The 24749-nt window shown below is 39.2% G+C and overlaps 2 protein-coding genes across 5 annotated transcripts; one reads left to right on the top strand and one right to left on the bottom strand.

The window, feature by feature from the left end:
- Positions 1-8238, bottom strand: CCT5 (chaperonin containing TCP1 subunit 5). The gene is made up of 11 exons (XM_075142442.1): positions 7933-8238; positions 7035-7095; positions 6773-6937; positions 6060-6258; positions 5101-5293; positions 4016-4165; positions 3569-3688; positions 2971-3156; positions 1843-1980; positions 1271-1451; positions 1-290 (listed from the first exon to the last, which is right to left on the bottom strand). Exons 1-11 carry the CDS (start codon positions 8035-8037, stop codon positions 163-165), a joined length of 1626 nt encoding a protein of 541 aa, XP_074998543.1. The 5' UTR covers positions 8038-8238; the 3' UTR covers positions 1-162.
- On the top strand, positions 8159-24749 carry ATPSCKMT (ATP synthase c subunit lysine N-methyltransferase). Of its 4 annotated transcripts, none has more exons than XR_012672435.1 (6): positions 8159-8213; positions 8937-9220; positions 11357-11494; positions 12601-12651; positions 17486-18460; positions 23372-24749. XR_012672435.1 is itself a non-coding variant. In XM_075142443.1 (5 exons), the coding sequence occupies exons 1-5, from the start codon at positions 8174-8176 to the stop codon at positions 17681-17683; spliced, it is 711 nt and encodes a 236-aa protein (XP_074998544.1). In that variant the 5' UTR covers positions 8159-8173; the 3' UTR covers positions 17684-23365. The 4 variants fall into 4 exon arrangements, 1 of the variants encoding a protein (XP_074998544.1); XR_012672437.1 differs by lacking the exon at positions 8159-8213 and adding an exon at positions 8253-8326; XR_012672436.1 differs by lacking the exon at positions 12601-12651.

Raw genomic sequence — 24749 nt, 5'->3', positions numbered from 1 at the left:
TCTTGAAACCACCAGTGCTAAATTGTGTTTTATTTCCAACAATTAGCCATTACAGTATCTGAAACAAAAAGTGTCCAAAATAAATAGCTGAAGATGAAGCATCAGAATACTATCGTCTTCGCTACTGCTGTGGCCCCCTTAATGTTTCTTGCTTTTCAACCTTCACTCTTCAGATTCTCCGGGCCTACGGATATCATCAATCTTCAGAATCATTCTAACAACCTGAGTCGCCAGAGAAATCTGCTGTTTCTTACCAATCAAGGTTTCTATAACATGCTGCTGCTTCATATCTGCCAAAAAGAAGCAGAAGAATTAGACACCCTCCTCAAATCCAGGTATACATCTAACCTGAGATAGTAATTGCCATGTAATTTTAAAGAACGTTTTAAAATTATTAGTCTTGGCTACCATAGCTGACAAACAATTTGTACAAACTAGAGTTTTATGTCTGGGTTCTTACCAAAGATCTTGGAACATTAAGATCCAAACTCTTTTCCCAACTAAGTCTTCCCTAATTGTAGCTTTTCACCTTTCTGCGTTATTTTTTGAAGAGTACAGTTTCCATATACAGATACTAGAAGCATCCTAAGAGCTGAGCAACCACTAAAGAAGTGAAAGTTCAAATGCCGTAAAGCAGAAACACCTAATCAAAGAAGGATTATGAATGTACATAAACACAATGTCTTAGATTGTGTTCCAAAATCTACCACCTTCTTTTCTGAAAAAAAGCAACAGAGTAAGAGTGTGAAAAGTGTATGTCCAAATGAAAATAAGTTTTCACACATTGGTTTCTTGCTCTTCACATGCTTGTTACAGGTCTATATACGCATACGTACTGATGTGACCAACACTACCTAAAGACATTTCCAACCTTTTGTTTACTTCTTCACAAGCTGTTTCTCAAAACAACTGTTTGTAGGGCTGCAGCGTAAACTGGATCACTAAAACTGCAGTACTTAAAACACAGCCTGCTCTTCCCTCACAGTGAGTAGCCTTTATTCCTGTACCACAAGGTCAGCCAACATCTTCAACTAATCTTGCCACCAAATAAAGGTTTTCAAGCAATTATACATTATCTACCTGGTAGACATGCATGTATCGATCCACCTGCATTCCCATTCTTTATGACAAGGGGCAGGAGTTTGTAAGTGAAGTGATGCACTGGTTAATTTAAAAAAAAAAAAAAGGCCGAGAGGCAAAATAGTAAGCGTTTTGACCTTCTGAGAAAGAAAACCCTTATGCTCCTCCTTCTCCACACCGCAGTTCTTACCATTTGTTCCTTTCTGCAAACAATCAATGCCGAGGGCAGGATTATTTTCTTTCACTTGCCTAGCCCGCACTTCAGTCATAGTCTGTATTGGATTCATACCACTGTTCTCCGAAAGTGCCATGGGAATCACCTCCAGGGCATCTGCAAAAGCTCTCATAGCATACTGTTCCAAAGATGGGCACTAGGGGAAAAGAAATTGAAATTCATACAGCTATTAACTCTGATGTTAGCAAAAGCAGATTTTCACACTAGCTATAAAATATATACATGATATGTGGATTTTCTTGGGAATATGCATCTCAATAGCTGAACAAATACCTTTGGATGATAACTACTTGCAAATTAAAACAATTTTAAACTGCTCTTATCAAAAAAGGAAAAAGGTACTGGTAACAACTTTTTACAGAGAGGGGAAGGAAAACTTTTAACATTGGTTATCAGCGAATGTCAGGAAGTTCCATAATATGCACTTTCTGGAAGCTCTTTGAAGTTTTTTTTGAATCTCTTAAGAGGGACTTAATCCTTATTTTCCCTTCATAAATTACACAAAGTTGTAACTGTTCCTTTCTTACCTTATCTGCTGCTTCACTGACTGCCAAGGCACAAGAAATTTCAGCTGCACCGCCACCATATACAATACGATTATCACGAACAAGATTCCGGATTACACACAACGCATCATGAAGAGATCGCTTTGCTTCTTCAATAATCTGGAATTATAAAATAGCATATATTTTACCATATACACAACTGAAGGCTACGAAGATGTATTTCCTAATACAGAAATGGAAACTGCAAAAAACTGTAGGATCTTTTCATGGCTCTAATGCAGCTCTACTGCTGCTATGTTATACGATTTCAAAATATAAAATGTTAGACATCCAGTGGCAGAGAAAGAATAAAAAAACCCCACACATTTTCAAAGTTAGTTGTTAAATCTATAAATTAAAATGACAAAAACTTGCATAAGGTTTTCAATCTTGCATATTTCCAAGACACAATACACTTAAATTTAAATGCCAACATTATTTTCAGATTGCAATTTACGTCCATTCCCAACTTCAACAGATGTAGAAGGATTTAACAAGTTATGCTAACCTTTAACGCAGTACTTTTGCTTTCTGAAAGAACTCTTCAGACTAGGGGTTATGCTCTTTTCTTCCTAAGGTTTTTCACTCAAAGTAGGACTTGACCTATACTAAATATCATTTAACACTAACAGTAAAATCAAGAACCAGGTTAAGTACATAAGCATTTAAAATGGTCTCATTCTGTGCATGTGGGGGTTTCGGTTTGGTTTTTTTAGTTATTTTTTTTAACTGGACTAAATCAGAAGTGACATACCTAGGTCTATAATAAAACCAAATCTTTCAAAAATGCTAATATGTCTTTACTCATAAAAGCGACCCTCCCATGAGAAAAAACAAATTAGAGCATCCACGGTAAAATTATTTCTATATTTATGAACTATATGGTGTAATAGTGAGAAAACAGAATTTTCATTCAAAAACATAGGATGTGAATCTAACAAGTGACTTCTAACACATAGTCACGACTGCCTACAACTCTCCCCCCCCTTCTATTTGTCCATGATGCGAGGAAAATTTAGACAGAATCAAGAAGAGTTAATATGCTTTTGAAAGAAACCACACATTCTGCAACTTATGTATCAAACACTCGTAACAAACTAAGCATCTCACCATTTTATTTCCTCCTCTAATGAAAATGGTCACAGCTCTGGAATTCTGACACTGTTCAATGACAAGCATTCTGTCCTTCGTTGTTCCAAAGGAGATCTCTCGGACAATACCCGCAAAACCCAGTTTCTCTGCCGTGAGTTCACAGAAGCGAGGAACAATGCGTCCTCCAGTTGCAATGGCGATTAACTGAAGTTCAACAACCATCAATTACTTTGAGAAGACATTTCCATTATGCTTTCCATAACATAAAACTAGTGGAAGAGAATCTGTCAAGTGCCTACTTCAAAAGGTTATCTTCTCATCACTTCAAAGTATTTCAGGCGATGCCTTGTTTCTGCAAACAGCAAGACTAAAGCAGAAACATTCCTAGCCACATAAAACTTTTAATAAGTAATACGCATACACTCCAATTATAAACCATAATCCCATTCATTGTAGGTTCTTCCCCTAGATGCCCAATGATTCTTCTCCAATACCTACCCATACACATGATTATGCAGTTCTACCCAGAAAGCCTGAACTTCTAACTGGTACAGTGTATTACTTAACAAATGTTTGAGAATTGTTACAAAGTCCAATTTTAGAAGATTTTACTTACTTCTATTTCAGGTCCACCAACCCAACGAACAGCAGGCAGCTCGTTCTGGAGCAGCAAGTGATTTGCCTCGTCATCAAAACCCCACTGGCAAATAGCCAGGTTTGCACCAGTGTCTTTTATCTGAAAACAACACACAACATCAATCTTCTGATCAGAACTAACACAGGAATGAAAAACAATCTCTTCATGGTTTTAATTCTCCTAATTTTCTCAAAACACAAGTCTGAAAAAGAACCATCGGGCATACCTAAAGATCAAAGTAAATTTCACACCAGGGTGGTATCTCTTTCTCACATAAACTTAACTTTCATTCATGGCCTTGCAATTGCTTGTATGTTGCCTCCTATCATGATTATTAGCTCATTTCCAGAAATAAATCAATGCACTATGCTATTTTGTGTAAAGGCTATGAAAAATGTAGAAACCAGAAATAATCTTAAAGACTACCTGTTTCACCATCTCTTCAAACTTCTCCTTTTCATATTTCTGCAGTGCCTTGTAATCTTCCACAGATGTGACATCAAGCTTATGCTTGGTTTTAGGCTTAGGTGGTTCGAACGGACAAGTAAGAATTGCAATTTTAGCATCCTTAAGCTCCTGTACAATTTAAAAAAAAAAAAAAAAAGTTGAGTCTTGACCTCAGTAACACCTCTTTCTTATATTTGCAAAACATACAGACATATCTTTAAAAACACAGGGATAGGAGGACACTTGGAGATCATTTGACTAAAGTAAAACTATACCCAAATAATTCCATCAAGTCTCTATAACCCACTTGGAACAAATTCCACAACTTCAAGACACTGTTTAAGCCCTTAACAAATCTTTGCCAGTGATGTCTTTTTATAGTTTAATGTTCAAAAAAACAAAAAAAAGCTTCAATGAAACCATTATTTGCCCTATCCACTGTGACCATGGAGAATACTACATACTCATCTTTACAGCTACCTTTTATATACTACATGACAGACATTTTCCACCAGTCTTCCTCTTTGTAGGATGAACAGTGTCACCTACTAGAAAAATATTTTAGAATAGTAGAAAATTTTAAGTTGCCCCCATCTTTCTTGAAGTATGCTGCACAAAGACTTGGAGACTTTACCTACACCAAATACAATAAAAGGACAGCTTCTGAGGTGTTCCAAGCAGGACAACATGGCAACTCATCATGGTTAAGAAGCATTTCTTGATACTGAGTTGCATTAAGCGTCTTAAGCATATTACAAACTATGGATGATTATTTCTGCTTCAACAGAGAACTCTGCACCTGTCCTCACTTAGTTGTACAGTAATCCCCCCCCCCCAATCATTTCTCAGTTTCTAAAGATTGTTGTAAATTCTAACTTGGACTCTTCCAACATTAAGAATTTAATGCTCCTCTCCCCTTTCTCTCTTGATATATGGGTGAAAAACCAAGCCAAACTACAACACTGATTAAATACTTAAGAAATGCTAGGACAGCATTTGAAGTGGGCTAGACAACCTTATTTAAGCCATTACAGATGAGAGATACACACAGGGACATCACTTACTTTAGGCATCTGTGGATGACTGAAATCTTTATCCACAATCACTCCTTTAACCAACTGTGTATCTTCCAGTCTACCTCCCACTTTGCCTTGTACTTTGATCAGCTCAAAATCAACATCTTTACGTTCCATATCTGCTACTGTCAGTACAGCGTTTACAGCAATTTCTGCCATTTGTCTGTGACAACGGTTAACTCTAGGTTTAAAATAATACAATGAAGTTGCATTACATTTCCACAATTTGGAAGAAAAAAGTAATTCTATCAATCTTGAACAGAAAAAAATATCACTATAGCTAACGATTTTTGTATGCTCCATTAAAAGAGGGTGTTTGTTCACAGAAATAAAAGATGTTAAATACAGCAGAAAACAGAACACGCAATATGGTTTGTCTAGGTAGTCTTTGTGGACATAGTCTCAACATACAGATTTGAAACAAGTGAGGATAATTAACTACTAAGAAACATTCAAGTCACAGAAACCACTGTTAAGACAGCTCTGCAAAGGAAAACTTTACAATGTCTGAATTTATATACTACACACAGAACCTATAATGAAAAATGCATTTATGGAACTATCCTACAAAAATTTTTTTTACGGAAATAAAAAACCCACCAAAACAAACCTTTGCAATATAACACATAATTATTTTTAAAAGGTTTACATTACTCTTGGAATTTGCTATGATGCAGAAATCTGGAACCAACAGGTTAGAATGAAATTATTTTGCAGCTGTTTAACCTCATGGAATTGACCCTTTAGAAAAGAAGGATTCACAATTTCTTATCCCGAGACATGAGTCCATTGAGCAATTAATCAAAATAAAACATAAAAGAGCCTTCAGCAGCCACTGCAATAACACACGCAATTTAATAATCCATCAGAACACCAGGCTTTCTCCTTTCAACGCAAAACGTTTTTAAGGAAAACTTAAATATTCTTCTGAAGTTTTTGTGACTTACACTTTAGAGCCTAGCGTTGTCTTTGCGGTCTGGATCAGAGGTTCAATGTTCTGTGGATCAACTGGAAAGCTGTCACTGATTTTGTCTAGATGCTCAATAGCAACGCGGGCTGCCTGCTCATAACCGTCTGCTATTCTGATAGGGTGAATACCACGATCTAGTAATTGCTCCGCCTGTTCCAATAACGCTCCAGCCAGAACTATAAAACAAAATTTTAAAATAATGTTTACTCTTCCACAGATTGAAGCATCATTTTTAATGCATTATCAAAAGATTAAAAAGTACGCCTTCTGATTTTTTTCTGTAGTATTTTAACAGTTCAAGGTTTCTTAAATGACAAAATAACCCTAAACAATCCCCTACTTGTTATGCTTAGAAAGAAAACTGCATTATGTTAGACCAAAAAGAAGCATGGGCACCAAGGCGGGACAGATAGAAGATTATGGAAGAAAATTATGCAGAAAAATTTTGAAAGTACAAAGAGGACTCTCAACACTAACTTAAAATGTGACCATACTTAGAAAAGACACAAAAGTGTCTTTCTGATTAAAAGACTTCTAATACAAGAACTGACAAGAATACTGAAGCAGTAAATACTCTAAAAACACGCTACAGAAAAGTTACTGTTACTTTACACAAAATTTCTTAAAATAGCTGAAGAAGCTTGATTTTAAAGCTGGAAAAGCTAAGTTAAATTTAACATCTTGTCTTACCAACAACTCCAGTAGTTCCATCCCCAATCTCATCATCTTGAGATTTAGACAGCTCCACCATAAGTTTGGCTATCTGGTGATCCACATCCATCATATTCAGGATGGTAGCACCATCATTTGTCACAGTCACCTCACCATCTTTGTCCACCATCATCTTATCCAAGCCTAAAAAAATAAATTCAAAGCATTAAGGAAAATCTAGAACCGCCCCCCCCCCCCCCAAATTACTGAGAAATAACCATTAAAATTATTTCATTATTACCATTGGGCCCAAGGGATGTTCTCAGAGTACTTGCTACAGCCTTTGCTGCCATTATGTGAGACTACAAAACAAAGGAGAAATAAATTAAATCATTATCATGCATCCCAAATTCATAATATTAAGCTAAGAAGAATATAGGGGGAAAAAAGCTAATTTAAAGTAATTTAACTGACAACAGACAATTACAACTGGGGGGGGGAATCAATATATGCGTATTGTTTTTATGCCAGAAACATTTCCCATCGCTTTTCTTGCACAGCTTGCACTTGCACCGCTGAAGCATGCAAAAGCAGAGCAGCTAAAATGACAGCCCGAAGGCTTAAAGCAGGGAAGCAACAGAAGCAAGCAACGCTAGAAGGAGAAGCCAGTATACCTTTGCTCCACTCTTCCATCAGTATTTAAACCACACGCATGGCTGCCTACTCGCTCAGCCACGGCCTTTCTTGGGAACAACAACCGAGCTTCAGACGGGGGGGCGGGGGAGTCTAAGGCAGGGGGCTGCGAGAAGCCTCCCTGTCCGCGGCGACCAGGAGCCACCAGGAGGGGCGCGCCGCACCCACCGGGGAGACGACCCCGAAGCCACGCGACTCGGGAGCGGACTCACGCCACGGAGACCCCACAGACGCTACGCCGCGGGTGGCGGATTCCCAGCCCCAGGGGCCATGCTGCCTTCTCTCTCCCTCCATCCCTCCCACACCTGCGGGCCTAAACCAGACTTCAGGCGCCCTGCGCCTGGCACGGGGCAGAAGACAAGCGCAGGACCACCTCGAACAGGCTCCATCCTCTCGCCGAGGCCTAACGGCGCCCGTTCCCCGCCCCTAACGGCGGCATGGCGCGGCGCGGCCCGCCCAGCGAGGGCCCGCGGATCGATCGGCGGCCCCAGCGGCCGCCCGCTCACCTTGAGCGCCTCAAGCCCCATGAGGCGCGTCTTGCGCTCCTGGTCTTTGAGGATGAGGAAGGGGCGCCCATACTCATCAAACGCCAAAGTCCCCATGGCCGACATGGCTGCCGCTGCTCCCACACACCGGGCAAGCACGAGCCGGATGCAGCCGCGCCCGCCGCGCCGTGACGCAGCACGCTCGTCCGCGCACGCCTGCGCAGCCGGCAGCCGCGCGACACATTTCACGGGCGGGACCTATATGGCGCCTCCAGCGGAGCTTTCTGGAAGCATCCGGCACGGTGGGAGTTGCGCGGAACTCGCGGCCCCGTCCCCCAGCTGGGGCGGGAGGGGAGAAGGATACTATATTGGGTAGAATACGGGCGCCAAGCGCGGCACTAGCGGCCTGCACCGGGTGACGTGAACGCGAAGGAGTAAGGACAGACATACGGCGGAAGGGTGCGCACCGCTCCCCGCCGAAGCGCCGTCAGAAAGGTTTCGGTCCCCCCCCGCATGACGAAGTGGTATTGCCCTCCCCTATAAATACTGCCGGCCGAGAGCGGCTCCCCGTTGGTTGTGAGGGAGCTCGGCGGTGGTAGGGTACCTGGGCGGGCGGCTGTGTGGGTGGGGGCGTTGTGCTCTGGAGGAAAGTTCCTCCCGAAGGGAAGAACAATACCTGCTCGGGGACGTCTCTCTGAGCGCGGGCTCCCGGGCGGCCCGTGGTGGGAGGTCGCTGCCTGCGCCACCCTTGAGCTGTTCCGGGGCGCGCTCCTGCCCGGTCGGGTGGGAAGAACTACGGGTTTAAATGGAATCTGCTTTCCTGCGCTGAAAAATTAACCTAGCGCTTCAGCTTCTCAAAAGCAGCAGCAGTAGTAGTAACATTTCCCTAGGGCTGAGGAATCAGCTAAGGGGATATCAGGTTTTTTTTCCTGATGTCCTATCTCTTTGATATGGTATACTGCTTTGTCTTAAGTGAGCACGTAATAAAGCTATTAGAGAAAATACTCTCTAACATCTGTCTCTAGGTGTGATGTCCAAGGTGCTAGCGAACGAGAGCCACGCAGCAGGCCCACAAGAGGACTGTGACGGTGGCTCCAGAAGGAGGAGGTGGGGGCTGTTGGTCACCGCTGGTGTCAGTGGGACCTTGGTGGCACTCTATGCTGTAGTCACCCCCTTCGTGACCCCGGCTCTGAGGAAAGTGTGCCTGCCCTTCGTTCCTGCAACTTCATCTCAGATCAAGAATGTGCTGAAAATGTTAGAAAACAGAAGCGGCTCCCTAGTTGACATTGGTAGCGGGGATGGCCGTATTGTAAGTTACAGTCATCGCCTTCCTTTTATATCACCTCTCAAAAAAGTGCCAAATGCTCTAGCCGTGGCTGCTGTTGTTTTCTCATGTTTATGAATGTCTTGTCTCTGGCACCCAGTGTTTTTGCTGAAGTCTTATGAAAAGGCTCAAAGCTGAGAAAGGTTTACGTTCAGTTTAGGTGAGTAATTAATATTTTTTGCTCCAGTCTTACTTGCAGCTTGACAAGGTAGTGTACGAAATGATAACCTCATCCTGTTGGCTGGAGGGAACTGCACTGCATTCACGTGAAAAGATGCAATTGAAGTATTGGTATTGTGATTGCCAAAGATCTGTGATTCCACGTAGGTTCATAGCCCCAGCATGTGAGTCCGTGAGATTAAATAGCACGGTGCTTTTGGAGCTGCAGCTCTATGCTTATTGTATAAAGGCGATAGAAGAACAAAAGAGAATCAGAAATGAGTGATGAATTACGAAAATAAAAATCCTGGTATTGTTAAAACTGTAGTCTTCACACCTTTGTGCAGTGGTGGCTGCCCTGCTTCAAAATCGATGTGGTGAAACTAGAATAATTACCAAGAGAAATGGTGAGAATCACCAAAGCCAAAGTGATACTGTGCTTCCAGGACATTGAACCCAGTTTGTGAAATGTGGTGGTGAGGGTATAGTGGAGAATTGTATGTGTTTTTTTGTGGTTGTAATGTTCTGCATACCATTTCATAACCATCTTCAAGTCAGTTTTAGCAACAGGATGGCGCAGTAAGTGGGTTTTTAATGGAAACAAGTTCTTGAATGCTACCTTTGTCCATATTTCATGTGAATGAGTCAACCATTTGTCCACACTAAAAAATTTGATTTGGAAATCCAGATCTGTGAAGGTGGTTTAGAAGGAATTGTGCCTGAGTAGGAAACAGAGAAAAGCACATAGGTACAAGAGAACTGCAGTTTCTGATGTCCTCTCTGCTCAGCATTCTGGCTGTTGACCCTCATCTGAGGCGGCATCTAATTTGACTAGGTACTGCGTGTTTAATTCTGATTTTATGTATATGTACATATATATATATATATGTGTGTGGCTAAATGGAGACTGAAAACTATTTGGAGCGCCAGGTGCCTAAAATTGAATGCTTGGTGTTGCCTTAATGCGTCTGTCCCAAAAAAAGTTGAACTTGCAAATGCTGTGTGCATGATGGAAGATGCATTATTTTAATAGTGTGAAACACACTGTCCACGCTGTTCGATAAGTTCTATTAAGAAATGTGTACTTTTTCCTGATTTCACCTTTCCTGTTCTGTAATTCGTGGTTCATGGGGCCTTTTCCTGATTAGAACTTGGCAGTAACCTTTTAAATTGTGACTTAAACCTTAAATCTAGAAACTAGTGCCTTTTTGTATTTCCTTAATTTTTTTTTTCCCCCTAAAAAATCAGTAGGCTTTGATCTTGTTTGAAGACACTTGCAATACAGTTTAACAATTCTAAATCTTAGGGTCTAATTTAGAGGAATGTCTTTGAAAACCTATTTGTTATCTGAATTACCTTTTGCCTTTTAAAATGATATGTGACGCTTAGCATTGGATGAAAGCTATACTGTGAGATTTATGTGTGGGTTTTTTTTCAGTTTTTTTAGCCCACATTTAAATTTTTGATCTACATTTTTTTAAATGTAAGTCAACAGATTACTTTCGTACTCTTTCCATTGGTAGGTCATTTTGGCTCTGATTCAGGGGTCTCTCAAGAGCCTACCCATCACTGTTTTTCAAATAAGTTAAGTGCTCTAATTCTGGGCATTTCTGCTTGTGTATTTCACTGTTCTCTCCGTGGTCAATTTTGGTAGTCTTTAATTCCAAGGTAGTGTCATGAATATGTTACATTAAACTTTTATGTAAATCATAGATGTACCCTGTGAATGTTTAAGTGGTTCATTTTGTTTGTCTGAATGTATCTATTAATTTCAATGGGACTAATCATAATAGTAAAATGTCTGAGTTTTTGTTCACTCTACTACTAATCTGTTGGGAATTAAAACCTGAGTGACTTACAAAAGTGCATTCCTTTGATTTGTATTGTAAATAAAACTATGTACTCCTGTTTAGATGAATACACTTTCTCTGTTTCAGTGAAGATGTGTTTTCTTCCTTGTAGGTGATAGCAGCTGCAAAAAGGGGATTCAAAGCTGTTGGTTATGAATTAAATCCCTGGCTAGTCTGGTACTCCAGATACCGTGCCTGGAGAGATGGGGTTCATCAGAACACCAAATTTTATATTTCAGACTTATGGAAGGTAGGTGGTGTAGTATGTAAGAATGAATCTGGGATGTTTGAGAGATTTCCATAACTTGGAAATAATTTCTTGAAAGAACCAGAATGCTGACTGGCCACAAGGTGCTGTGTTGGGCTTTGAGAAAAGTACTTGAGCCCATAGAAACTAGGCTCACAGCACAATATGGTGCACTGCTGGTTTTGTGCTTCGGTGAAGTGCTGTCCTTTTTCAGTACAGGCTCCTCGAGCATACTACGTCATGCTTGTGCATTATGAATGATGTGGGGTGCTGTGATGTCAGGCTTCACTGAGAGCTGATTCTGTGGAGTCAGTAACAAGACTCCTATTCACCTAATGTGCAAGATCACAATCTCACCTGACATTTCATTAGGCTTGTGTTCTTTTCTAGCTGTGCAATGTGTTACCTGGTTTTGAGTGTTGCTTTAAGGTAACTTATATACATGTGAGTGAGATTTTTTTCACAGTTTGAGTCACAATTGCGTCTTTAATGAAGTGTGCTTTTTTGGGTCATATTTCTGTGGGCCTCTCCCCTGCTATTCCTGTCAAAGTTGTTGGTTGGTGGTTTTGTTTGTTTGTTTGTTTTTTAAGAGTGGCATTTTGTAATGGGTAAAGCGGATACCAGGAATTTGGGGGAAAAGTGTGAATATACTGTTTTTATCTTTGTTCAGAGAGGAGCGTAGGAAAACTTCATGGCACTGACTAGAAGAATGCAGGCATTGGAATATCTGGCAAGTTTTTATAGCTAGCTAACATTTAACAAAAGTGGGGACAAACTTAAGACATACGTCATTTTAACATACACAGGCATTGTGGAAAGAACTTAGCCATGAGTAAAATCATGTAGGTATTTTCTAAATTAATACTTTCTGTGCTACTAGAATTGGTGCCATATTCCTGGCTAGGCAGTAGAAGTTTTTTTGCTGTTCAGCAATATGAAGTTGTCTTTGTGTGGAAATTTGTGTGATGAAAAGTTGATATGGGATCTCCTTTCTTATTTTTGGTGTATTCCTGTTGAAAGGAGTGCACCTAGAGAAGAAAAGAATTGTGAGAACTTCTCCAACTATAAATGCCATTTTTATTAAGACTTGTTCTCAAATTTTATTTTAGGTTTCTTTTTCCCATTATGCGAATGTTGTTGTTTTTGGAGTACCTCAAATGGTAAGCTTACTATTTTTGCATCGTTTAATTATCTTAATACCAAGGCATTCAGCGTTAGTACATTCATCTGCAAAATGAACCAACCTGCAGAATGTCAAAGGTAGTTAGTACTAATATTCTGATATTTCATTGTTGCTTATTAATGTCCATGATAAAACTTGGTAAAACTTGTGACAGTATGCAGACTGGAGCTCTGAAAACATACATGTTTTTTTGAGAAGTATTTTCTGTCCGTTAGTTCAAAACCAAAATGAAAACTGCTGTGCTCAGGTTACTTGGAGGGAAGGTGATAGATTGTTTCTTGAAAAAACGAGGAGTTTGCAGGGAGAGGGTGGAGTAGGAAATTGGGTACAGCTGATTTTTGAGAACCTTGTTAGAGGAGAGTATTGAACTTTGCTTATGTTCTCCAAAAACCGCATCATCTCAAATAGGCCAGCAGCTGGTATATTGAAATAATCCCTTGCCCATGTTAGACTGTGAGGGTTTAAGAAGGGAGATATATACTTCAAGTATAATTGCTAGAATACAAGTCCACAAATTCTTCGCCTTTTAGGAAGGCTTGGTAGCCTATGTTCATCGAGTCCCTGGGGAAAATGCGTTCTTCAAAAGTGGTGTAGAAATTGAGTACAATAGTGACTGCTTTAGTGATATATTCGATAAATTCAGCCAGACTTTACATTCACTTTGGCTTTCGGCTTGATCTAGTTTTCTTTTTCTCTTTTTACTAGAAAAGAGAAAAAAATCTTAAATATTTAAATATTCTTGATATTTTGATTTATTATTAGAATCTTCTATATAGGTTGAATGCATATGGAGGAGTGAAACAGAAATATGCTATAAATGCTTCTGTATTGCTTCTTCCTTTGCTAAGGCAGTGGGATGAAATGAGTGAAGAGCTTTACATGATGTATACCATACAACGTACACTGATAATACTTCTGTAGTATTAACAGGAAGATGCAACAAGAAGCATAATAAACCTTCCCTATTCTCTGCTTTTTCTTTAACAGCATTGGAATTAAATACCTATTTCAGTTTCAAATTGTAACTCATGTTGTAACACCTACTTCTGTGGGTGGCATATTCGTGAGAACTACGATGTTACTTGTGCTACAGATGTTGCCATGTTTGAATGTTATGTGCTCTCTAGCTTGAGTTCCGAGAGAGGGCAGTATAAATATTTGAATTTGCAGTCAGAAATTCTGCAATTGCACTGAGGGGAAAAGTGCAGGTGAAGAAAGGTATTTCAGTAAACTAGAAATAAACCAGTGCCCTGGGAAAACATTGAGTAAACCTAGCAGAAATACTGGCTTAACTTTAAATGTAATAGTATAAAGTGGGATGAATTAGTAACAGCTATGATAGAAAGAGTAGCTATAGAGCTCAGAATAACTTCAGTAAATTCAGTAAATACTAGGCTAAATTCTTCCAATAAAAATACTGTCATAAATGTAACAGATCCAAACATATGAACTGCTGTGTTTCCTGAGCGTTCGTTTGCTCATGATCCCCTTTAAATTTACTTCGGAAGTTGTGAATGCCTAGCCTCCCGATGACTAAATTGATTTTCTAGAAACTTTAATGCATTTTCTCTTTTTTACTGAGGGCAATAGATCTCTTTAGGTTTTTTAATAATACCGGTCTGATTTGGTGCTGTCACACCGTGCTTTTATTTCATATCCAAGATTAGCTTACAGAACTTGGATTTATTGATCTTCAGGGAAGACTAAGACCTCTCTGTTCTTGAAAGCATCTGGGGGAAGGTGTGTTTATCTATGAGTCATTGCAGAGAGACTTCTACTTGTTCAAGGTGGGATGACAGAATTCTTACCAAGTGTTCATGTTCGCAGCTTCTGTGTATTTTAACTGATTATATACTGTACAAAAGGTTTACTAAACTGTATATCTACGTAGACATACCAAAAAAAACCCCAACCCTGGCTTGATATAAAATACAGTATGATTATAACACCTAATGCTACTGAGAGGTTTAGCTTAAAAACTAGTTTGACTGTTTGGTTCAAGGGTACGCTTCTTTTTGGCTGAACTATTAATGAATTTTTCTAATTTGAGCTAATATAGACATGAGATGTCACTAATTTTCATAGTTACTCATTAAAAATTAAGCTATGTCTATATTTGTAATTTCTGTAACAACTTAGTCCTTCCTTTTCTGGTGTCTCAGTTTGAGATACCAAAGTGGGCTTATTTTTGTAGTTTATTTAAGGTGCGATAGCAAAAATGTTTAAAAGCATTTGCTGTATGGATGAAATCAGAGCACAGAATGCTTAAAAATATTCAGAGGAACTCTTTGATATATTAGATCTATGACTATAATTTTCCTAAAATATTCCATCGTAAGCTTAAACGTAGCTATAATAGGATGTTACATCAAAGGCACAACCTGCATGTATGTGATAATGGAAGCTATCTGCAGCCTTTGGAAATACATTTTCTTCAGTCAATCTTGTTTTCTAATAATGTTCTATTGTGTTTTTTCCTTTTTTTTGTGAATTTTTTATGTATTTTTTGTCCTTCGTGACTTAAATTGAGCTGTATTTGTAAATAATTACTGTCCTTTTAACCTTTTGATATCTAAATGTTATGTCATGATATCAAAGTAAAGAGATTTTTACATGTAATAGAAGTAACCTGTGGAGCTTGCTGTTACAATTACTCCCTGAGATAGATACTGTATGTAAGAATAAAAGGAATTCCAAATGGATGTGCACTGATCTGCTTAAGCATAACATCAAACTTTTCCAAAGGACAAAAATGGCTAAATCTATCAAGTTTCATTTTTTTCAGAACATAATCACTATCTGGGATGGGAAAGAAATTTCTTTGAAGTCTAGATGTGTTAATTCATTTCTCACTTAATCCATAGCAGAATTTGCAAAGTACTTATTGGAGACAGAGTATCTGACTGGACAGGGTGATGCTCTTTTCTGGAAGAATAGTGATATTTCCCTTGACTTTCAGATCTGCTCAATTTTTGCAAATGGAGGAAAGCTGGACTGTAGGTCTTCAACTAAGGAGAGTTGCATAGTCGTATTTGACACCGTCCCCCACAACATCCTTCTCTCTAAATTGGAGAGATATGGATTTGGTGGATGGACTATTTGGTGGATAAGAAATTGGCTGGATGGTTGCATCCGGAGAGTAGTGGTCAACGGCTCAATGTCCAGATGGAGACCGGTGACAAGTGGTGTCTCACAGGGGTCCGTATTAGGACCAGTACTGTTTAATATCTTCACGAACAACGTAGACAGTGGGATCGAGTGCACCCTCAGCAAGTTTGCAGATGACACCAAGCTGAGTGGTGCGGTTGACACGCCTGAGGGACGGGATGCCATCCAGAGGGACCTGGACAAGCTCAAGAAGTGGGCCTGTGTAAACCTCATGAGGTTCAACAAGGCCAAGTTGCAAGGTCCTGCACCTGGGTCGGGGCAACCCCTGGTATCAATACAGGCTGGGGGATGAAGGGATTGAGAGCAGCCCTGCCGAGAAGGACCTGGGGGTACTGGTGGATGAAAAGCTGGATGTGAGCCAGCAATGTGTGCTGGCAGCCCAGAAAGCCAACCGTATCCTGGGCTGCATCAAAAGCAGCGTGGCCAGCAGGTCGAGGGAGGTGATTCTGCCCCTCTACTCCACTCTGGTGAGACCCCACCTGGAGTACTGCATCCAGCTCTGGAGCCCTCAGCACAGGAAAGACATGGACCTGTTGGAGAGGGTCCAGGGGAGGGCCACAAAAATGATCAGGGGGATGGAACGCCTCTCCTATGAGGAAAGGCTGAGAGACTTGGGGTTGTTCAGCCTGGAGAAGAGAAGGCTCTGGGGAGACCTTATTGCAGCCTTTCAGTACTTAAAGGGGGCTTATAAGAAAGATGGGGATGACTTTTTAGCAGGGCCTGTTGCAACAGGACATGGGGGAATGGTTTTAAACTAAAAGAGGGTAGATTCAGACTAGAGATAAGGAAGAAATTTTTTACAATGAAGGTGGTGAAACACTGGAACAGGTTGCCCAGAGAGGTGGTAGATGCCCTATCCCTGGAAACATTCAAGGTCAGATTGGATGGGGCTCTGAGCAACCTGATCTAGTGGAAGATGTCCCTGCCCAAGGCAGGGGGGTTGGACTAGATGACCTTTAAAGGTCCTTTCCAACCCAAACTATTCCATGATTCTATGATTCTATGTGCTGTTTCGTACAGTACTGCTGCAGGGTCTTACATACATGTGTTAACAGGCTGGAGCCAACAAAGCTCAATTTCAGTAGTATTTAACATATCAGTACTTTACCATACCGTGACAGCAGAATGTTTGCTTTGAGTTGTTGGCTGTATGATATTTTACATGTCCCAGGATCTGTCTTGGGGTTAGACTGGAAATTACGAGAGGCATTGGCCTTTGAGTATCACATAATAGTTCATGTGACTTGGGGTGTGATAAATAGCATAAAGTCAGGAGGCTGAGCTTTCATTCTCTGCAAAGAAGAATCCCACTGAAGAGAATCATGAATTGGAACATGCAAAGTCTTTTCTTATTTTGTGGGGTTTTTTATCTAAGGGATAATTGTTTACGTTTTTTGATAGAATTTTTAGAACTTAGAGTTACGCTTTTCTTGATCTCACCAATCAGGACACAATAACCATTTTCTAGTTTTAGATATTCTTTGTCAATGCATCAAAGCCAAAACATGTATCATGAATACTCTCTTAACCTTTTTTCCAAAATTTCCTCAAGCCTTGGACTTCTCTTGAACACTTGAATTAGATTCTAAAGAGAATGCTTCTGTTTTTTACTGCTTCTAAAGCTTTTTATTGTTGCTCAACAGATGCCACAGTTGGAGAAGAAGCTGGAAGAAGAGCTTGAATGTAATACCAGAATCATTGCCTGTCGTTTTCCTTTCCCTTGCTGGATCCCAGATCATACTACTGGAGAGGGAATAGACACTGTATGGGCCTATGATTTGAAACATTCTAGAGGATGTGAAACAAAAAGCTTGGAAATTACACCAGAGACAGAATCCTAAACATCTAATTTGATTTTGTACTGAAATTTTTGGCTTTGACTTCATGTGTTAAAGATAATACTGATGTGAATAGAGCCCCAGGATATGGAGATATATATTCACTAAAATAACTGAAGTATACTAGTTATCTGAAAGCACACAAAGGTTACTGAAAGATGTAGTTAAATGGCTTAATGTAGTTAGTAAAAATTATGAGGAAGTTTTATAGAAATGGAAAACTTTAATATGGGAAATGGGATAAAACACTGTTCCCTACTGTTAAGGGGGATATATGTGTAAGTTAAAATGCTCAAATTGGCGAACTTAATATGTGCATTCTTTCTGAGCCTACATAGCATTTGTTATTGGTGTTGGAAGTGGTGTGCAAGTGGCTTCTCAAATGAGCCGTGGTTCCCAAATGTCTTCATTATGTATGTCAAGTAGGCATAATGCTGCATACATCAAACCAATGCAGACTGAGTGTGATGATGATACCAATGTTTTACACCTCAGCCTTGAATGTGTACTTTCTAAAGTTGAATATGACAAAAGAAGCAAATATAACAAATTGCTTATTCATTAACACAAGTGCAGCCCTTGATTATGTTCATGTATTTTTATTTAACTCGTTATGTGAAGGCAAAACTGCAGAAATGTGCTCTTACTGAACACTTATTGGTATAAACCTTTGCAAATGACCATGATTTTTCCTACCCTCTCTGATTTAGGAAGGGTTTTGAAAGTCATCTACTTGGCAGTGAAGTGTCACTACTTCTGTGTGCTCAAACCTTGGATAAGGTATGGGTGGGAGTTGCTTGCTTGAGTGTGTCATGAAGACTGTCTTGGATTCCAGAGCTAGTTGGTCTGGCTAGCTTGGTTAAATCTGATTAGACCTCATCTAATTTATAGTGAGATGGAAAGGGGGGATTTTCAGTCAGGCTTCTGTTCCCCTCTACTTTTCTATGCCATCTGATGAGATCTCAGAAACTCATGGCATTGCTGCATGGCTTTTCCTTGGAAGCGAAGCAAGTTCTCCATGTCTTTTTGCTGATACTGATTTGCAGTGGGAGACTGTCACTGCCATGACATTTTTCTTTTCTAACATGGTTACAGCACTTTGCTATTTTTTAATAGTCTGCTTACTTGGTCTTTCTTTTGGTTCCCAGGTAAAGTTTTACTGTTTTTGCCCATTAACAATTAGTCAAAGTTCAAAGTTAGCCTTCCCTGGCCCTGTTAAGTTTGTTAAGCAGTTACTACGTAAGTTTGTCAGACCTTTGCATATATGATACTCATAGAACGAAGCTAAAACAGGCTAGGGAATTGTCAGCTGACTTTAGGCAGTCATTACCACAACTAAAATTAGCTCACGCCAAGAGAAGTGCTGAGCCCCTGCAATTTCAGGTAAGTACAAAGCCTGTGACATTTTATTTGGCATTGGGAAAGCACGTTTGCTGGACTATAGTATCTGGCTTGAAGATAAGTTAGATGTTATTTGGGATATGTAGTCTACAGTTACACCTGTACTCAGGCTTTTTATTTTTTTTATATTTGGGAGGGGAGGAGGAAGGAGAATTCAAAATACAAATCTACACTGAGGATTTGAAATGGAGCAGTAGAATGGTTTTGTCCTGATAATGTATACAAAGCAGGAGAAGAAAGGGACAAATGTATCTGCTCCAGAGGCTGCAAAGGAGAAATGATTTCAGCCTCGCATGGCAAGGCACTGCTGTAAACGTGGAGACTGTATGTATTGAAGAACACTGGTTTCCGGTAAGCAGTCTTTTGCAGCCTTTCACTGCAGTGTAACATAGTGCATCTTGTAAACTACACTAAACTCTTTCTACCATGATTTAGGTGTTATGATTATTACACAGTGACAGGACAGGGCTACAGTGGCTTATCTAAAATATCTGAATTTACTTTAATATCCCAAGGCCATAAAACTGGAACCTCAGACAAAGGAAATCTGAAATTATTTCTATTGGAAAACGACCATACAATGGGGAAATTAGCTAATTAAGCCGAGTCCTTCCCCGAATGATTATAAAGGAGAAAGGGAGGCAAAAGATTTTGATCAAGTGAATTGTGACTCATCTGCAGTGCAGTGCCTTGACCCAAGTTTCTATTGCCTACTTTCATTGAAGTTAGTTTGCAGGGAATGAAGTGGATATTTACTTTTTCTGCTGTGTTTGACTATATATTTGTCTATTGCATTATCGTTTGCCTGTTAAAAGGTAAAACTGAATTTCCCAATTCTGCCTGTGGTAAAGGCTTTGGGGCGTGTACTTCTTAGTTACCACCTATCGCTCCAGAAATATTTGTTGAGGAGGGCGAGGCAGAATTAATGATGTGATGGCCTGAGCTTTAGGAGCACTAAGAGCTGTCCTCAAGGCAAGGAGAGATTTATGAATGCTTTTAAAGTAAAGCAGAGGGCTGTTTCTTGCTCTGGCCATTTACTTTTGGGGGCCTACGCTGAGATAGGTCTGAAGGTTTGGAATTCCTTATTACATAAAGAAATGTGCTGTATTTCCTGTTTCCATGGCTGAAGTGTGAAATGGAAAGCAAATTGCTCTAATTTACACAGGGGGACTGGGAAAGCATTTTCGTGTCACGTTGTCCTCAATTTTTCTATCACTTGCTATGTTCGTTTGATAGTTTACAAGATTAAATACTTAATTGTGACTTCAGTTATCACTGTATGGATTATTATGTTGAAACATTCCAATTGCTAGGGTAATGTATTATGATTTCATTGATATGCTACTTCAGAGTACAAATTTGTTTCTTCTGAAAACCAGGAAAGCCTTAGAGACCTGGCTTAATCAAATTATAATGTAAGTCTGAAGCCAAAAGAAGGAAACCTTCAAGCTACACATGCTGTTCAATGCTAAAGTAATTCAGATGCACAGAAAAACCTATAGTTTATCTTTGTTTATGTCTTCTAGTAGAATCACTTGCCTTTTGGGAGTTACTTGTTTTATTCCTTCCCTGCCCTGCCAGATCTTAGCAAAAAAGTTGCTACATTGCTGAATGAGTAATTCTTTCCTGAAATATTGTAGAATTTGATCTGTTTGAAAATAATACATGTCAGAGTTCTCCAGGAGTCAGACTTTCAAATTTTTTTTTTTTTTTTTTTTTGCATTGAGACACATTATGTCCCCACAGGATTTGTGATGCAAGATCAATTGTACCAATGCAGCGTCTGAGTGCTACAATTCTAATTTTGTAGTTTTCTATTTTGCATAAATTGGCTTTCTAGGGAGAAGGAGAGGGGTATGGCTAAAAGAGAGCCATCTGATACGCAGGTTGCTCAGTATACTGCACAGTCAATACAGCTACACAGCAACGTCAACCAAGCGTGTCCAGATTTGTTTGTGAAATGTGCACGTATTTTGTGAGCTTTAGGCATTTCTGTATTAGTTCTTGACTTATCCTCTGGTCTGATTATATGCTGCCACTTAATCTAATATTGCTCCAAGGAAGTTAATCCTCTGTCCCTGAGTTGCTTTTTATTTCTGGCTCGTGAGTTGTAGCTAGGTAAGAAGGTATATAATCAAGTTTAAAATAAAGTGCCACATTTCACAAGCCAGTTGAATGAGTATGGTCTGCGGGGGAAAAAAGTTCCAAAGCCCAGACTTTGGGAAAGTCCTTTCACACAGCTCAGGAGGTGGCAGAGATCTCCTGAATTCTGCATAAATTTTTTAAGAACAACTTGAGCTTTGCTTTTCTCGTGTGTGTGTCCTTCAAAAATTTTTACCACTGTAATACCATTCTAAGATCTACAGGGGAAGTAAACAGAGGTAGCATTTTGTTTATCTTCTATATTTTGAGCTATGGGAGGAAAGGAATCTTATGGCCCAAGTATGGCAATTTGAACTATTTCAAAAGCAGTTTGACAGACTTGCACATCAGCTGTGCGTATTTCTCATTGGATAGGAGCATCCGTACAAAGAATGCGCTGTGGTGAGCATTCACTCAGAAATGGGTTCGTGTCTGATACCATTACATTTGAATGAACACTAATTATTGATAGATCACCTCATACTTCTGTAGTTTCACTTTCCATGATGGTTTACAAATACTGAAGCATTTATTCAAGAAAGGACGTGAATCCTTCAAATTCATGGTTGAAGAGGGCAGCCTAACATCATATTTAATGCCAGAAAATTCTGCTTTGAGTGAGTTATTTTTCTTTTACATTTGCCAACTTTGCAGTTCTCTAGTTTTACAATGTAGCCCCAACTTGTTTTTCAGAAGTAACATATGTTTCTTCTAGAAGACTTCTTGAGTTCTTGATAAGACAGTGTGGCCTCTATGTTTAACTTAAAAATCACCCTTGAGTGAGATAGCTGCAGAATTAGTATTTTCAGTATTTTTCTTTGTATGATAATCTTTCCCTTCATTCTTGTATGCTTTACTGATGGAGACTTATGCATGGATAGTTACTATTTTTTTTCTTCATTCTTTTTCTGAATTCTCCCTCTTATTTCAGTGTTTGCTTTTATTTTTCATACTGTCTTTTTAAGATTTGACTGTTTGACTTCATAAATTCATGAGATCTTCTCATTTCCTTTAATTTTTTTTTCTGTGAACTAGTTGCCTTTTTTTTTCAGCAACTTTGCAGGAAGACTAAATACGTTAAGGAATGTCCTTTTTCTCTCTAACGTTTTAACATGTATTTAACTAACCTCCTTGATTTCTTTAGCAGTCTGTATGCTGACATAGCATGACTTTTGTTTCCAGTAAATGAAAGAAAAACACATCCACCCATATGGTATTTAGACTGAAAAATAGCCTCGGTCTACAACAATTCTGACTATTTAGTAGTTTTAAGTACTTAATTTCACATTTTTATTATATTTCATCACTTGGCAAATGAATACAGGCCTTTTATCCATTCAGTAGTTCTTTGGATTTGGGTTATTTGTTCAGGTGGGACTTTTGCTGATTTCTTTTTCTGAGTATGAATGTTGGGGTTTCTATTAGAGGCTTTGGTTGAAATGTCGGACTGATGTTTTTCCTGCAAATTGCTCTGTAGTCCTTGAAGAATCACTGTAATACAATCCAGTGAACTGCTGGCGTTGGTAAAAATTAAGTAAAATCTGCTTACCAGTAAATGTGCAGTGATATTTTTCAGCTTACTGCATATGTTGTGTTTTTCAAAAATAAAGTAGGTTTTTGAAGACCTATATAAAGCTTGCGGCATAAAGTTTTGAGGTGAGCAGAGGTCTTTGCAAGGTCAGAAGCAGTAAATTAATGGTTTTCAACCTGAGGTTTGTGGATACCTTCTGAGGAATCCACAAAAAGTAATTTAAAAAGCTGATCTACTGTCAGTAGGTTTATATTTGCTACCTATGGTTGTGTCCTTCCATTGGAAAATTTTAATGTGTCTGAAATGATCATTTGAGAATCCCTGAACTAAAAATATGGGTTTACATAAGACATTGGCTAAATGGAAATGAGTTTATCAAAGTGAGGAGATCTTTCTGTTGTTGCTTGCGTGCACTGTTGAGCCTTTAACCTCTGCAGTATAGAAATGTATGAGCCTCTGTGTCTCTTCTGGTAAGCATGTAACTTCATATTTCGCTATGTGAGAGAAGCTGCATGGTTTTGCACATTCCCATTGCTTTCTAACAATTCTAGCTTTTTAGTTAATCTATGATAGATCTGGTTTAAGGGTCTAATTGCCTTTTTTCTTCTTCTTTTTAGGAACTGCTTAAACATGAAATTTACATTTTCAAAACACCTGACAGCTGCCACTGAAGCCTGTCTAAAAATCTGACAGACCCCGTGAAACTCTATAATGCTGTAATGTCTGCAGACGTCCATGCCAGAACTCTGGTTCAGATGAGCAGAAATGTGCCTAGCTCTTGCATAAGCTCTCTGGATTCTTGATTGAAAATGGAAGTGTGAGGAGAGGACACAAAACGAATGATAAAAACTTGGGTATCAGTCTAAGTTCTGGGAGATAAAAATGTGTGTGGTGTAGGATACAGCCAAAATCTAAGGGGCCTTCTCTGTGCGCTATCACGCTAGCCCCTAAGGTTTGATGCTGTCTTTTTTTTTTCCCTAAGGTTATGTAGCTCTTCTTGAAAGTATACTTCTCTTTCTGTCTTTCCCATTATTTTTTTCAAGGTTTTCAGAGTGTACACAAATCAAAATAATTTATATGTCCAAATGTACCATTCTCTAAATTGTCTACAGGGACCCTCATCATCTGTGTTCACGTATATTTTATTGCTTCTTCCTTTTTTTTCAGCACACATACAAGCCAAATTTGTGCTCTGACTATCTTTATGCTTAATGCATAAATAAGCTTTTTGGGTGTGATCAATACCAATTAAGTTTATTTGCAAACACAGATCTCGCACTGAAGCAATTCTAAAAAGATTTTGGGCAGGAACGGGACAAGTAATGGTCATAACCTGAAAAACTGATGTTTCTTAGTGATAGGGATGGTAGTCTCCTGCCACTGAGGTACTTTTAATTTCAGTTGTTAATCTGATATGTCAAGCAAAGCCAGGGAATGAAAGACTAGTAGCAAAGCAGCACTGTTGTGTGGTATTTTAAAAGAAATTTATTTTCTAACACTTATCATCAGAGGCTGCCTTCTGATTTCATCGAAATGAAGTACTATTACTGTTCTGATAAAGAGTATGTTGGTGGGAGAATTATGATTGGCTGAGCTAATACAACTAGTGAACAACATCTTGAAGTGTTTATTCTATAGTACTTTCAGCTAATTTTTTTACCCTTTCCTCTTCCTTCCCCCCCCCCCCCAAAAAAAAAAAAACCTTTAGAGTGACAGGTTTAAATGGAAACTACATTTATCACCCTTAGAAATTAAAGATTAGGAAGCAGCTTTCTAATATGAAAAAAGAAAAAAGTTGCTGGCTTCAGCAACTGGGTCTTATTTACCAGAGTGCGTTAAGTATAATGTAGGTCAGATCCAGACAGACTTAATGAACAGTTTTAAGTTTCTTAGAAAAAGTTAGCACTTCTTGTGAGTCTCCTGGACATGCAATCTGAATTAGGTTGTTTGCTTATTCTAATAAAAATGCTGATCGAACAGCACTCTTCTCAGGAT

The sequence above is a fragment of the Calonectris borealis genome, chromosome 2 (genome assembly GCF_964195595.1).
Source record: "Calonectris borealis chromosome 2, bCalBor7.hap1.2, whole genome shotgun sequence".
NCBI lineage: Eukaryota > Metazoa > Chordata > Aves > Procellariiformes > Procellariidae > Calonectris > Calonectris borealis.
Note: the sequence above shows the minus strand (reverse complement) of the source record. Positions and strands in the feature narration are given on the sequence as shown.

Coding starts and splice junctions, on each gene's coding strand:
- ATPSCKMT (XM_075142443.1), top strand. CDS start 8,174: ATGGCGCCTCCAGCGGAGCTTTCTGGAAGCATCCGGCACG. Junction 8,214..8,936: donor TTCTGGAAGCATCCGGCACG/GTGGGAGTTGCG, acceptor ATCTGTCTCTAG/GTGTGATGTCCAAGGTGCTA. Junction 11,495..12,600: donor ATATTTCAGACTTATGGAAG/GTAGGTGGTGTA, acceptor ATTTTATTTTAG/GTTTCTTTTTCCCATTATGC.
- CCT5 (XM_075142442.1), bottom strand. CDS start 8,037: ATGTCGGCCATGGGGACTTTGGCGTTTGATGAGTATGGGCGCCCCTTC. Junction 6,259..6,772: donor TGGAACTACTGGAGTTGTTG/GTAAGACAAGAT, acceptor TTTGTTTTATAG/TTCTGGCTGGAGCGTTATTG. Junction 5,294..6,059: donor ACAACGCTAGGCTCTAAAGT/GTAAGTCACAAA, acceptor TTTTAAACCTAG/AGTTAACCGTTGTCACAGAC.